Raw genomic sequence first — 13,958 nt, 5'->3', positions numbered from 1 at the left:
AGAAAAACCTCCACCCCATAGTACAGGAAACAATTTCAGTCAATCACTTCCTCGATGGCTTAAGTGTGCATGTGCTTTAACAGTCCTGCTGTCTAGCAGGGTGGTGACTCCACCTGGCTCTCGTTGGGAGCACACACCAGCAGAGTAAGATCGTGTGCTTAAAGACTGATGCTAGATGTCAAGTTCAAGAAACTTCTAGGGGTAACATTTGAATCAAATGGAACCCTCCGTGAAAGAAAAAGTAATACTTTGGTGTGATGCACGGCCAAACTGTGGAGTAACTGGATTCATGCCTTAGCAGTCAGTCTAAGCCTTCACCTTTGATGAACACATCCTCTTGCCTTCCTTGGCACCTTCCCGCTAATTCACCTTGGCAAAGTCCCTGCCTTCCGAAGCAGTAGCTCTCAAATCAATGGGTTGACTCTTGCAGGATCTGAGCCATGGGGCTAGTTGTTCTCCATGCAGCAATCCAGTGCTCTGCTCCAGCCTGACTGAGGAGCACATACACAGCTGCCATTCTCCCACCTGTCAAAATAATGGACCTTCAAACTAATAAATCCCAAGTCCCTCATTTTCCCAACACTTGGCAATGAGGTAGAACTATGTTATTATCTCCTGCTTAGGGCTGCCTTTGAGTAAATTTTTTACTGTTTCTAGAAGGTAATGCTAAATGCTTCAAGTGGTTCTTCTCTTCCCAAAATGATTCTTGCACTTCAGATGCACCTCCTGAGCCTGGCTTTCCGCACTCCCCCACCCAAAAAGAGATTGCCTGTCATAGACAGTTTTCTGGGAGACAGGCTACAGCACTAAATACCAGATTTACAGCTCCATTCCATTAGGAACTTGAAAATTAAAAACAAACTTCTACAAAGCAGTGGCCTTTCCTATGGTTCTGGTGAACTCAACTTTTCACTCTGTTCCCCATGTCCCAGTGAGCTGTCACTCATATCAACTCCTCAGTGCTGTGCAGGGAACCCTCCTGGTCTTGCCTTCAGGACGTTTACAGACAGCACAATTCTACAAAAAAAGACTTGGTGGTGTTGGTTGCGAAGAAGCTCACCATGAGCCATCAGTGTGCACTTACAGCCCAGAAACTAACCATGTCCTGGGCTGTGTCACCAGCAGTACGAGGGAGAGGATTGTCCCCTTCTCTTCCACTCTCATAAGATCCCACAATTCAGTAGTCCATCGAGGGGCTCCCAAGATAAGCCATCAGAACGAAGGACGTGGACCTGTTGCAGTGAGTCCAGAGGAGGCCACAAAGATACTCTGAGGGCTGGAGCAGCTCTCCTATGGAGACAGGCTGAGAGAGCTGGGCTTGTTCAGCCTGGAGAAGATGAGGCTGCTTGGAAAACTTACAGCAGCTTCCAGTACCTGAAGAGGCTGACAAGAAATCTGGAGAGGGGCTTTTTACAAGGACAGGACAAGGGGGAATGGCTTTAAACTGACAGAGGGTAGATTTAGATGAGAGTGTTCAAGGCCAGGCTGGATTGGGCTTGGAGCAACTTGGTCTAGCAGAAGGTGTCCGTGCCTGTGGCAGGGGGTTGGAACTGGATGAGCTTTAAGGTCCCTTCCAACCCAAACCATTCTGTGATTCTCTGCATTTTGTAGTACAAAAGCTCACACTGTCCATGCTAACAGCATTAGTTGAGCACATTCTCCACCTCAACAGAATCTGAGAGCTTGCATTTGAAGATCTGCATGCCTGCTAAATTCTTATTTAGCAGAATACTCTGCTCTCGTAAGACCTCACTTGGAGTATTGTGTACAGTTCTGGTGTCCTCAGCATAAAACAGACATGGAACTGTTGGAACAAGTCCAGAGGAGGGCCACGAGGATGATCAGGGGACTGGAGCACCTCTCGTATGAAGATAGGCTGAAAAAGTTGGGGCTGTTCAGCCTGGAGAAGAGAAGGCTGCGTGGAGACCTCATAGCAGCCTTCCAGTATCTGAAGGGGGCCTATAAGGATGCTGGGGATGGACTCGTCATCAGGGACTGTAGTGACAGGACAAGGGGTAACGGGTTCAAACTTAAACAGGGGAAGTTTAGAGTGGATATAAGGAAGAAATTCTTTACTGAGAGGGTGGTGAGGCACTGGAATGGGTTGCCCAGGGAGGCTGTGAATGCTGCATCCTTGGCTGTGCTCAAGGCCAGGCTGAATGAGGCCTTGGGTGGCATGGTTCAGTGTGAGGTGTCCCTGCCCATGGCAGGGGGGTTGGAACTGGATGATCTTAAGGTCCTTTCCAAACTTAACTAGTCTATAATTCTATGATTATATCCAACCATATTAAAAGATCATCTTTAAGGTCTTCTGTTAAGGCCCTGCCATTTGATTAGTTGAGGCTTCAAAGGACTCTGAACTCTCATGTAGTACAGCCATTTGATGGCAACGGTCCAAGCTCTGAAACTGCGTAACTGATTCAATACACAAAACAACTTGAAAATATTTTAGCTAAAGCCTTTTATTCTATACAACTTTGAAACATCATTTACCCTTCCTGCATTGCAGACTATTCTGTCAATCTTTCCTGAAACTGTGTTTCAAAACTGTTAGAAAAAAAAAAAAAAAAAAAGAAAAGAATTACAACCTTGGCTGATTTCAAACAAAATCACTGGGAGCAATTCCAATATGTATAACAGGACAGCAAGACAACCCAAAAAAGAAAACCAAAAATCCCCAAACAGTGCCTATGGGAACAAGCATATATCCTTGCTATTAATAAATACAAGTCAGCACAATTTATCCATAAAGGTTACAGTTCTGTTTAACCATTTAATTCACAAACATCACTACAAATGTGCAGTTAGAGCACAATTGTGTCAAACTGAGCATACACAGTGGTGGGGATTAAAAACTTAAAGCGACTCTTAAAAGGTGGGGAAAAAGACATGGCTAGCTTAGTGGTGAACCACAGCTTTTGTTCAAGCAGTGACTTCGTTTAGGTTAAGAGTGCAGAAGGGAATGATTTGACTATTTTTTTTCCAAACAAAATACGATGGAAAAATACTTTACTTTTTGTTTGACCAATACAATCCCAGTAATAGAATTTATTGGGACTTTCTTTAGGCCTCAACCTAGATCTTGATAGCAAGATACAGGAAGCGCAAGAGCATATGTCTCCCGAAGAAACTCGAATAATATACTGCCCTTTGAAGGCACTTGTGCTTCTGCTTCAGACAAGAGTCATTTTTACACCATTTCTTTATGAGGATTTGCAATTTTCTCTGGCTACAAATGGTTTTCTGGGACAGCCCCACGTTTTCTCACACAATGCTGAAATGCCTATACCCCCTCCCCCCAATAAGTTAAACTCTATAAAAGACTACTATGAATCTATGACAGTCACAGATTTATAGAAATAACAGTGAAAAGAAGATCTGCATAAATCTATAGCAAAAGAACAACTGCATATAAAACTTCGGAAAAGAAGAGTAAGTATTTTTGTATCATGAATATGAAATCTACTGAGACGCTTCTAAAGTTTAACATTAAACACTGGAAGCTATTTTCAGAATGGTTTGAAGTTTTAACAAAATGTCACGTAAGGTTTGGAGCACAGTTACCAAAAATGAGACTAGTGTGTCTTCAGAACGCCTAGGACACAGTGCAGGAAGTACTTATATAGATTTAAAAAGGAAGTCTTGAAGATGCTGCAAAGCATGTTCACTCTCTTCTGATGCACAGCATCACTGGACTGGCCCTGCTACAACATTTATCTAGTGTTCTTATTCTGCATGTCAACAGCTCTCAAAGCAACAACTCCCTTGCGGTATTAAAACAAGTCTCATGTTAACCCTTCACTTGTAATTAAATGGGCCGACCCTTTCAAGTATGCAATACTTGTTTCTTTTTTTTTTTCTTCTCCAAATTTCTTTAAGTGGTAGAAATGTTTGAGTAACCTGTGAGAAATCACTGTAGGAATATTATGACTGGAATGTACTAAAAAAAACCCTCATGTGCACTTCTGAATTATAGCGTGAACACAGTGACTAACATGGTCAAAATGGTTTCAGATCAAGCATGAGTATGTGAGGATATTATGTTCTGGAAAAGAAACAAAAGCAAAGAAGAGGAAGTAAAAGTCTGCACTGGATTATCATCCATTCTCTGTACACCTCACACAACATGAACCACTCAGGGATTTCCCATCTCATTGGCTGAGACTAGGACAGACTTTAGTTTAAGTCATATAGATTTTTTTTTTCCTCTATATTACAGATCTATTAGTCACTTCAATTAAATGTATACTTTCCGTCCATACTGAGTCAATTAGAAGTCTCATCTACCTTAGGAGTTCAGTGGGCTTCTATAGTACTACTCTTGGAACCAGTACAGTATGGTCAAGTACATAACCAACCACTTGGGTCCACTGCTCCCCTCACGTTGACTTCTGGCGATAATGAAGCGTCAGATCGCCACCACTCTTCCAAATGAAGTGCTTTACAGTTCGAAGGTCCATATTCGGATCCAAAACCTAAATGGTAAAAATTCATCTTTTATTCCACAAATCCGCTAGATTGTCAGAAATCCAAAGATAAAACACCCTGGTTGGGCAAAACAATCCCTTGGGTGGACTGTCATTTAAGATGAACCATGCAAAGGCTCAGGTTTTTCAACTAGCAAGTAAACCTGATGCTGATTACTGAAAGATTTTAGCAATGTAACATATAATTGCATATTATAATCACCTTCTCAATAGTTAATCTTCATGCAATTATTACACTTACTAGACAACTTATTATTTTTGAAATATTTTAAACTCTGCTATAAATGTAGAATTCAAAACATTCCAAAAATGCTAGAAATGGAACACTATGGAATTGTATTAAGTCCATTTGTTGAGTATGAGCAAGTAATCCTGTGCAGGTTACCAGTCAGACCAAATAAAACAGTGATACTATATAAATTCTTCGGTCCAGCTATCTGCACCCATCTGAACTTGTGTCAGCAGTAAGTTAACATGATGTCAAGAAATTTATTTAGTTTTAAAAGTAACAGATAATCTAAAGCATATTTCAAGCTCCGTATTCAGAAATTCACAACCGATTAATTGCTAGACACTGGGTTTTGGCTAAACCACCCAAGGAACTTACCTGGTCCTGGCACAGAAGCTCAATCTTCTCCTCTGCTAGCACAGCAATGTCCTCCTCTTTTTCTTGTTCTCCTGCTTTTTCATTATTGGAAGAGCTAGTTGTCTGAGACTCATTATCCAAGTTTATAATTTTCTCATATACATGTTCCATCACCTTTCTCACCTGAAGCATATCACTTGCTGACAGCCGGTCTCTATACAAGGTAAATAAAGTTTGGCAGGAAAAAATTTATGAGACTGCATTTCTGATCTCCAAAATACCTTAACCCATCGCAAACTATACAAGTAGACAAATAAGCTTTTTAGATTAGAAGTTTACTATTAAATTATCAGGATCATGGAGAACACCGTTAACAGCTTTTTACCCAAAGATTCACACAGCAGAAGGGACTCAGAAAAGTGAGACCATGCTGCATTCAACCCTAGGGCCCCAACAGCAGGAGGACATCGACCTGCTTGGAGCGAGTCCAGAGGAGGCTGTGAAGATGCTCCGAGGGCTGGAGCACCTCTGCTATGGAGACAGGCTGAGAGAGCTGGGCTTGTTCAGCCTGGAGAAGAGAAGGCTCCAGGGAGAACTTAGAGCAGTTTCCAGTGCCTGAAAGAGCCTATAAGAGAAGTTCTGGAGAGGGGCTTTTGACAAGGGCATGTAGGGACAAGACGGGGGAATGGCTTGAAACTGAACGGTGTAAATTTAAGTCAGATATAAGGAAGTTCTTCCCCGTGTGGGCAGTGAGGCCCTGGCACAGGTTGCCCAGAGAAGCTGTAGCTGCTGCATCCCTGGAAGTGTTCAAAGCCAGGCTGGATGGGGCTTTGAGCAACTTGGTCTAGTGGAAGGTGTCCCTGCCCATGGCAGGGGGTTGGAACTCTCTGATCTTTATGGTCCCTGCCAACTCAAACCAGTCTGTAATTCTATGAAGATACTCAAAAGACCAAATTAAAATCAGAGCTTGGATGAAAAGTACTGTATACAACCTTTATTCTTTCAATAGAAAGGGGATTAGTAAGAGAAGGGCAAGACTATGGAATAATAAGACTGCTGTTCCCCCTACTACATTAACAGAACAGCATTCTAAAGTAATTAGCAGCAGCAGTTTTTCCACAATGTACACAAAAAGCCAATGAAGCTCCTCTTTCACAAATGTCTCTGATGTGAAGAATTCAACAAGACTTAAAGAGGAACTAGGCATTTGTCAAAAATACCCAAAATTGTTGTATACAAGTGGTGGTAGGCATACTGCCTGTGACATTGACTTCATAGCTGAGGATCTGCATTGATTTCCAACCTACAGAGCTCCCAGTTACAACTAATGTGACAGGCAGACTGTCCCTCATTTCCTACTAGCAGATTTTGTGTTTTTTTCCTTTTAAAAAGCTATTACTTTTCACTGTTAGCAATAGGAAACATAAAACTGTCATCCTAAACAGTGTAATAATCTGTAAATTCATTTGTTTTCTGATTACATACCACAAAAGACAGAAAAAGTCTGATTTCAACATTTAGTTCTTAAACATTCCTTGGCATAACTTAAGCAACTGCCGATGGAACTTAAAAGAAACCTCCAGTTCTTTCAAATATTCTGATATAATTCAAAGCTTTGGAGTGATGCTGCTTAAATAACTAGAAACTTCTACACATTCATCAAAGCACAACAGGATTCTCTGGCAAACCAGTTTTTTGTTGGGTTTTTTTTTTTGAGCTTGCAATTCTCTTTCTGCAGTTTTGAGAGTCAGATATGCATTACTTACTTTTTCAGAGTTTTTGCCCCTGATGATGAATGAGGTTGGAGGTAGAAGGGAATCTTATTGAATTTGGGCATATTTTTCTAGAAGGAAACAAATTTGAGAAGTGTTAATTTAGGATGAACTGTTACCAGCTCCTGTTTCTACCAGCTGGTATGTGAAGTATATTCAGCTCCTAATTATCAAAACCCAAGAGAGATTCTTAATCAACATAACCACCACAGCCAACTGCCAAATTACTCATACTCCTGAGATGCTTCAATTTAGATGATGTGCATATCATCTAGCTTTTGAATACAAATTATCATCTATTTCAAAGGAAATTAGATGGTATCAAAAGACTGCAGCTATATGAAGAGTATTCTCTGTTCCAGGGCTCCACACTTGAAAAGGATACCAATTATACAAAGTGCTTTGAATTCCAAGATTTTCTCTCAAAAGAAAGCAAGCAAAAATACTGTAACTGGACACATCAAAAGCAACGAATCTCAAAGGGTCTTGAATAAAGACCTTGAGACCACTTATTTTAAATGCAAACAGAGCAAAACTTAAAATGACATTTCAGATCCTGTACAGTTAAAAAATGTTGTTCACCTTAAAAAAAAACAACCAAACAATCAAAAACCAACACAAGTAACCCAAACAAAAAAAGTAAAATCCATATAAGATACTTACATCTACAGTGATGTCAATTACCCATTGTGGCACAGTTTCATTAAGAAGCATAGATTCAGTTTCACCTCCTGAATCCCGACATAATAACCTAAACCACAGAGAAATAACCTTTGTGAATGAAAACAATTATTGTAATGTGCATTAAGAAGCTTTCAGGAGAGGACCCGCCCTTTTAATGGGCAGGGAGCTTGCACTTGGTTAGCTACCCCTTCACATCATCCAATTTATTGAGGAAGTGATCACATATTGTCTGTAAAGACCAGAAAAAGTAGTTGCAGGAAAAAGACAGATCCATCCAGCAGAAACATGGAGAAGCATTTCAGAAGACTATAAGCTATGGCACAGAGAAATTTAAAAAGTAAAATGCTACTTTGCGCATGGATTGTGTGTTTGTGTGTTGAAGTCAAAAACTGTGAGAAAGGGAAAGGCACATGACATAAAGCAGTTCTTTTCTGTTTGGGAAAAATGAGCTTTGCATGTAAAGTGTCTGCTAAGCCCTCACCAAATGAAAAGAATAAAATCAATTTTAAGAAATGCACACATGCAGTTGTGAGAAAAAGCCACATATTAATTGTATAAAGCCCAAATTAGGTATTTTGTCAGAGTCCTGCAAGCCACCTTTTAGATCCAATAAACATGTCTTTTCCTCCAATAGTGTCTTTTCAGTGTTCTCTTGAGAGCAAGCCATAGAAGACTTAAGATCCACTGATACAGAACAGATGCAAATATTAAGCCCCGGCTATGACATAAATATGTTGATACTGCAGAAGAAAATACCAGTTCTCAAAGCTGCAAAAGGTTACCCTGCTTTACAGACCAGTGCATGGACTGAAAGTTACAAAGTTTTGGGGCCTATTCAGCCTGAGAAACAACCCCTACCCCTCAAATTTAAAATCCACTATATCAGTAAATACAAAATGCTTCATTCTATATGAAAGCTTGGCATTCGTTCTACAGCATTATTAAACTGTCTCTGATGCATCCTATACCACAGTTAGGCTTTACAACATAGAATGAAAAGATAGATCCTGAGCTCTTAACCTGCCAGAGCTTTGGACCTTCTAGTGGGTCAAGAGCTTTGGGGAACAGAAACCAGCTCTCTAGTGAGCAGGATTCTCCTGCTTGAGTCATTAATGCTCAAAGACCAGTACATCAGGCCCATAAGAGAAATTTTACAAGAATCAAAAGTAGCACAATTTCATTCTAGAACAAAGTTCAGTTAGTCAGTTTGCAAGAAGAGGCACCCAAAAAGAGCTCAATGCTTTGACATACAATTAAGAACAATATACAGCTCTTACCATTGTAAAACCCCACACCTTGCTGATGTTCAAACTCACATATTCAGTTGGATGATGCAAAATCATAATTTACAGCTGCTTATTTTGCCTGTCAAGGGCATGTCTTGAATGTATAGTACAGAACAGATGCAAGTATTACATTTTTGTAACATTTCTGCTTACACAAAGGAAGTTTTATTTAGCCACTGAATTTACATTCTTAAGCTTTTTTACCTGAACAAAGTGCGTCCTCCAGCCTCACCAAAAATAACTGGTGTATGTGGTGGCACTTGAAAGTATCCATTTCCTTTCTGGACTCTGTTCTCCTGCTCACCATTCACTGTTGGAAAAAAATCAGTGAGACTGCACTAGGCCTTTAAACTGGGTATTCATAGACCAAAGAGTGTCTTTTCCACCTACAGCTAATGTATTTAATAAATTAACAAAACCATAAGCGTCATAAAACCCAAGAAAATCCCCATTTCCAACGCACAGCAAGTATACGTAAAAGGAACAGTAGAGAGTAACTAGATCAGTACCAGTTTGTGGAGGCATATTTCAAAAGACTTTGAGGAAAGGGAAATGGAGCTCACGAGCCAAAACCTGATTACTAGTTTTCTCCAGTTCCTTAACAGGACTCTGAGGATTTGTCAAACTGAACAATATTAATACTAGAAATCAACCAAAGAGACTCCGTTGAGACAAGGCTATTTCCCCCCTCTGCACTGAGAGTACAAAACTTCGAAGGATGTTAGCTTTGCTCTTCCACCTGGGTTTGCCAGATGTCAATAGCGTACTAGTAAAACTCAGACTCATGTTTCCTTCAAGTTATTGCATTTTAAATTCAATGTATTTTTAGCTAGTTATAGCAGCGTGGTCTTCAAACACTGAAGAACCTCATTTGACATCAGATGGATATGATAAGATTAAAGAAAAGTCAGCATTATTTATGCACCTCTTGAACAGCTGTTCAGAGCAGGATAAATACGGCATATATATATATACATATATACACAAGCATATGTAAGTATATATATATGTATATTTAAGTTCTTCTCTTTACACAAATTTCAGTGCCCAACAGTATTATCTTCTTAAGTCACTGTTCTGCGTCAGTTTCTTACTTGTTACTTTTGAAAGGGAAAATGAAGACTGATTCTGTAGTGAATATTCTAAACATTCCACTAATCCACAGCTATTCACAGAAATAAGTAGTGCAGCATCAGTGTTCCAACAGTGCAAAATCCTGTGAGTTACACTTCTCATACATTGTCTGGCTCTCAAGATATACAGTGCCAATACACAGAATTGTAAGCATCAGCAACTTTGTCCAGAAGAGCCTGCCAAGTGCTGTAACCCACCACAGAGATCATTTTGGGAAGAAGAAAGCAGCTAACTCTGGGCACAATCTTTGCCACAAAATGGCAAGATATTGCTGAACTTACAGTTTTCTAATTGCCTTATCTGTAGAAAATAATTTTTTAATCACCAAACCCAAGACTTTTTAGTCAAAATTGATCTGGGTTGAATTCATTTCAAATTTAAGAATTATACAGTCTCTATTATTCTGCCCAACTCAGACACTATCTTACATCTTACAGAGCTATGCTTTTTTTTTTTCATACAGGGTTAGATTCAGCATTATTACACCAGTCAAAGGTGGTAGTGTATAGACCTACCCTATGTACTATTCCATTACCCACTGAATATATTTTTTACAATAAATTTTCCTTTTATTTTATATTGCTCATAATGCCTAGAAGCAAATCAGAATTACGTCAAACAGCAGCTAACATTGAATAACTGAACAACAACTCTTTGCTGTTATTATCTAGGCTGTCTCTTACCCAAGTCAAGCCTTAGTTTTGCCAGTAATTGTTTTTCATCAAGGCATTATGTTTCTGTAACTTCAGAATCATCTGTTCACCTAGTTTTCAATGGACTAGAGTTCTTAAGATTTTTGCTGATACTTTCAGAAGAAAGCAAGCTACTCAGCAAATTCTGGTGTAAAGCTAAATTAAAAGAACTTAAAAAACATTAGCCTGTAATGCAGAGACAAGTACAAGACACAAGTCAAGTGTATCTGTCAAAGACATAGAAATATAAACCAAATGCATAAACAAATCCTAAAAAAGGAAAATATTAAAATACCAACCATGATTTATTTCATTTTCTTCTTCATCCATTGGATTGATATGCGTCCTAGGCCAATATTCCAGGAGTGCTTGTAGCAGAAGCCCTCCAAGGTTTACTGTCGAGACATAGTGAGGTACAACTTGCAGTTATGTAAAAACCGATGGCATAATATTGTACATCTGATTCACAGATTAAAACTTTCCCAAAAGTCTGAGCAGCTCTGTTCCCAAAACAAACTATTTATGAACACAGAAAATCTCAAAGCCATACGTTATAATCTTTCAGAAAAAGCTGGTTTTAGAATCACTACTATTGGATCACTTGCTTGCTATAATATTCTCTAGATTAGGCAATAGTTCCAAGTTGAGGAATATCACTTTTTTTGCTTCCAGAAGGTTTAAAACTAAGTTAAATAGAAAACCTGAACTTGACTGAAAATTTTCCAAAAAAAGCGAACATTCTCATTGGACAATTCCTCTGCAGAATGCAGCTACTGGCATATGTGGCACTGGAATACATAAGCATAAATGGTGGATTTTATTCTGCTTTCTTTGTCTCAAAACACTAATATTAGTTAAAACTTACATTTTGGATCAGAGCCATCTGGACTGCTAAATCCAGCATCCTTTGCTGAAACCCAGGCTGCAAAGCAGTCACTTTCATCCAAAGTAATTGTCAGCATCTGTTGGGAAAAGACCACCAGGAAGAGGAATGCAATAGCTATTTTGTATTAAATAAGCCTATACATTTATTTTGTTCATTACTGAGCTTGGAATACAAAACAAAGAATTTCTGCCTCAACACGCTTGTGAGGTGGGCTGATGCCAACCTGATGAAGTTTAACCATGGCAAGTGCAAGGTCCTACACCTGGGTTGGAGCAATCCCAGGCACAGCTACAGGTTGGGCAGAGAAGAGATTCAGAGCAGCCCTGCGGAGAAGGACTTGGGAGTGTTGGTTGATGAAAAAATGAACATGAGCCGGCTTCAGTGTGCGCTCGCAGCCCAGAAAGCCAACTGTATCCTGGGCTGCATTAAAAGGATCGTGACCAGCAGGTCGAAGGAGGTGATCCTACCCCTCTACTCTGCTCTCGTGAGACCTCACTTGGAGTATTGCGTGCAGTTCTGGTGTCCTCAGCATAAAAAGGACATGGAACTGTTGGAACAAATCCAGAGGAGGGCCACGAGGATGATCAGGGGACTGGAGCACCTCCCGTATGGAGATAGGCCAAAAAAGTTGGGGCTGTTCAGCCTGGAGAAGAGAAGGCTGCGTGGAGACCTCCTAGCAGCCTTCCAGTATCTGAAGGGGGCCTACAAGGATGCTGGGGAGGAACTATTCATCAGGGACTGTAGTGACAGGACAAGGGGTAACGGGTTCAAACTTAAACAGGGGAAGTTTAGATTGGATATAAGGAAGAAATTCTTTACTGTGAGGGTGGTGAGGCACTGGAATGGGTTGCCCAGGGAGGCTGTGAATGCTGCATCCTTGGCGGTGCTCAAGGCCAGGTTGGATGAGGCCTTGGGTGGCATGGTTTAGTGTGAGGTGTCCCTGCCCATGGCAGGGGGGTTGGAACTGGATGATCTTAAGGTCCTTTCCAACCCTAACTATTCTTTGATTATATGACAGCACACTTTGTTTACCAAGCTGTATTAATTCATAATTGGTATTGGTGGATTTAAACTGACTACACCATGAGGAAAACAAAAACTAAAAAAATCTGTTATTCAGTTTATTAAAAACTAAAGTAAAATTTGCTGGTTTGCTTCAAAGCAAAATAATCAGATAAATGATGATTGTTCTTCAAAACTTGTAACACACTAAAACATTTGTGAACAAACAGGATTATGAGAATATATGAAATAAGACATTAGAACAACAGATTGCAGAGTTGTATCTCACCCCAGTTTTCAAGTCTACTGAGAACCAGTTCGGCACATACACCATTTTAAATCTCTTCTTAATTTCTTCTTCAAAATCTACTTTCCCAAGGTCTTCAACTTTACATGCCTGTATAGCAAAAGAAATGTACAAGTTTTAAAATTCTGAGTATCACAACATTCTGAGTCACACCACCACCTCAAATCTTTTACTTGACTTTCATATGCAGTTCTTATTTCTCCACGAGTACTGTAGTCCAGCAACGCATGAGTGAAAGGTTCAAACTTTTCTCAAAAAGACTGAACAGTAGTTTATGCAGTAATTTCTACTTTATCTTTTCTTTCTGAGGCAGTGGCATCAAGACAGTGGAGAGGTATTACATTAATAAATAACATTTTCCCTATCACTGAGTAGCTGTCTTCTAGCATTCCCTGTCATTCTTCTCCTCATTAGTATCAGTATTTCAGTACCACTCTCCATCAAACACCAATATTTGTTGCAAATCTCACAACAGATTCAGCTCAACTACTGCAATGGGACCAGCAGTGGGTAAATCCGCATGCAGATTCTCTTTGCCTGTTTTACTTAATCTGTTTCATTTTGTACTTCTGTTTTTAAAGTTCCTCAAGTAAGCTTGTTAATATCCAAACTCTTGTAATCCACTTGGAGAGTCATCTGGAAAACTGGAACACTTTAAGCAAACTCTAAAGATTGTAACCTTGCAAGACTTATTTCCTCAAAATCCAGGAAAAGTTACAGGAAGGAAAGACTGAAGGGTGTAGCTACATGTAAGAAAGGCTTCCACTTCCAGCATCATCAGTAAAGAGTCTCAGCTTTAGAGTTCAGTGATCCTACACGTAAGATAACACTTTGATCTGCAAGTAAACTCATCTATAAAGTGAATATGTATTTAAACATGCCTAACAGATGCCTCTGAAAACCTTACTAACAAAAAAGAACTGAATGAAGGTACCAATTAACATTCACATTTGACTTTGGTCCTGAGATTTAACATTGTACTTAAATATATAACTGTAATACAACTGTAATTCGAAAGAAAAGCTATTCACTTTTCCACAGAAGTAATCTAGATAATTTCTAGTACAAATCTACCTTCTCCAACTTAATTCCCTTCTATCCCACTTTATTCAGCAACTTGAT

At 39.6% G+C, this 13,958-nt stretch overlaps 1 protein-coding gene across 3 annotated transcripts in view; it reads right to left on the bottom strand.

Annotated features, from left to right (window-relative positions):
- Positions 1 to 2,044: 2,044 nt before the first annotated feature.
- WDR48 (WD repeat domain 48) overlaps positions 2,045 to 13,958 on the bottom strand; it is a 28,596-nt gene continuing 16,682 nt past the window's right edge. The window contains exons 12-20 of one of the 3 annotated variants that reach the window (XR_013956308.1): positions 12,819 to 12,926; positions 11,507 to 11,603; positions 10,941 to 11,036; positions 9,020 to 9,125; positions 7,509 to 7,596; positions 6,840 to 6,916; positions 5,095 to 5,287; positions 4,288 to 4,475; positions 2,045 to 2,547 (exon numbers count right to left, since the gene is read on the bottom strand). Coding sequence is in view for 2 of the 3 variants with exons in the window: in XM_080611760.1 (XP_080467886.1) it covers positions 4,380 to 4,475; positions 5,095 to 5,287; positions 6,840 to 6,916; positions 7,509 to 7,596; positions 9,020 to 9,125; positions 10,941 to 11,036; positions 11,507 to 11,603; positions 12,819 to 12,926 (861 nt within the window). In the remaining variant the exon portion in view is untranslated. The other 2 variants (XM_080611760.1, XM_080611759.1) reach the window with 2 other exon arrangements.

The sequence above is a fragment of the Psittacula echo genome, assembly GCF_963264785.1.
Source record: "Psittacula echo genome assembly, chromosome: 2".
NCBI classification, from domain to species: Eukaryota; Metazoa; Chordata; class Aves; order Psittaciformes; family Psittacidae; genus Psittacula; species Psittacula echo.
The sequence above is the reverse complement of the archived record's forward strand: the minus strand, read 5'-3'. Positions and strand labels throughout refer to the sequence as shown.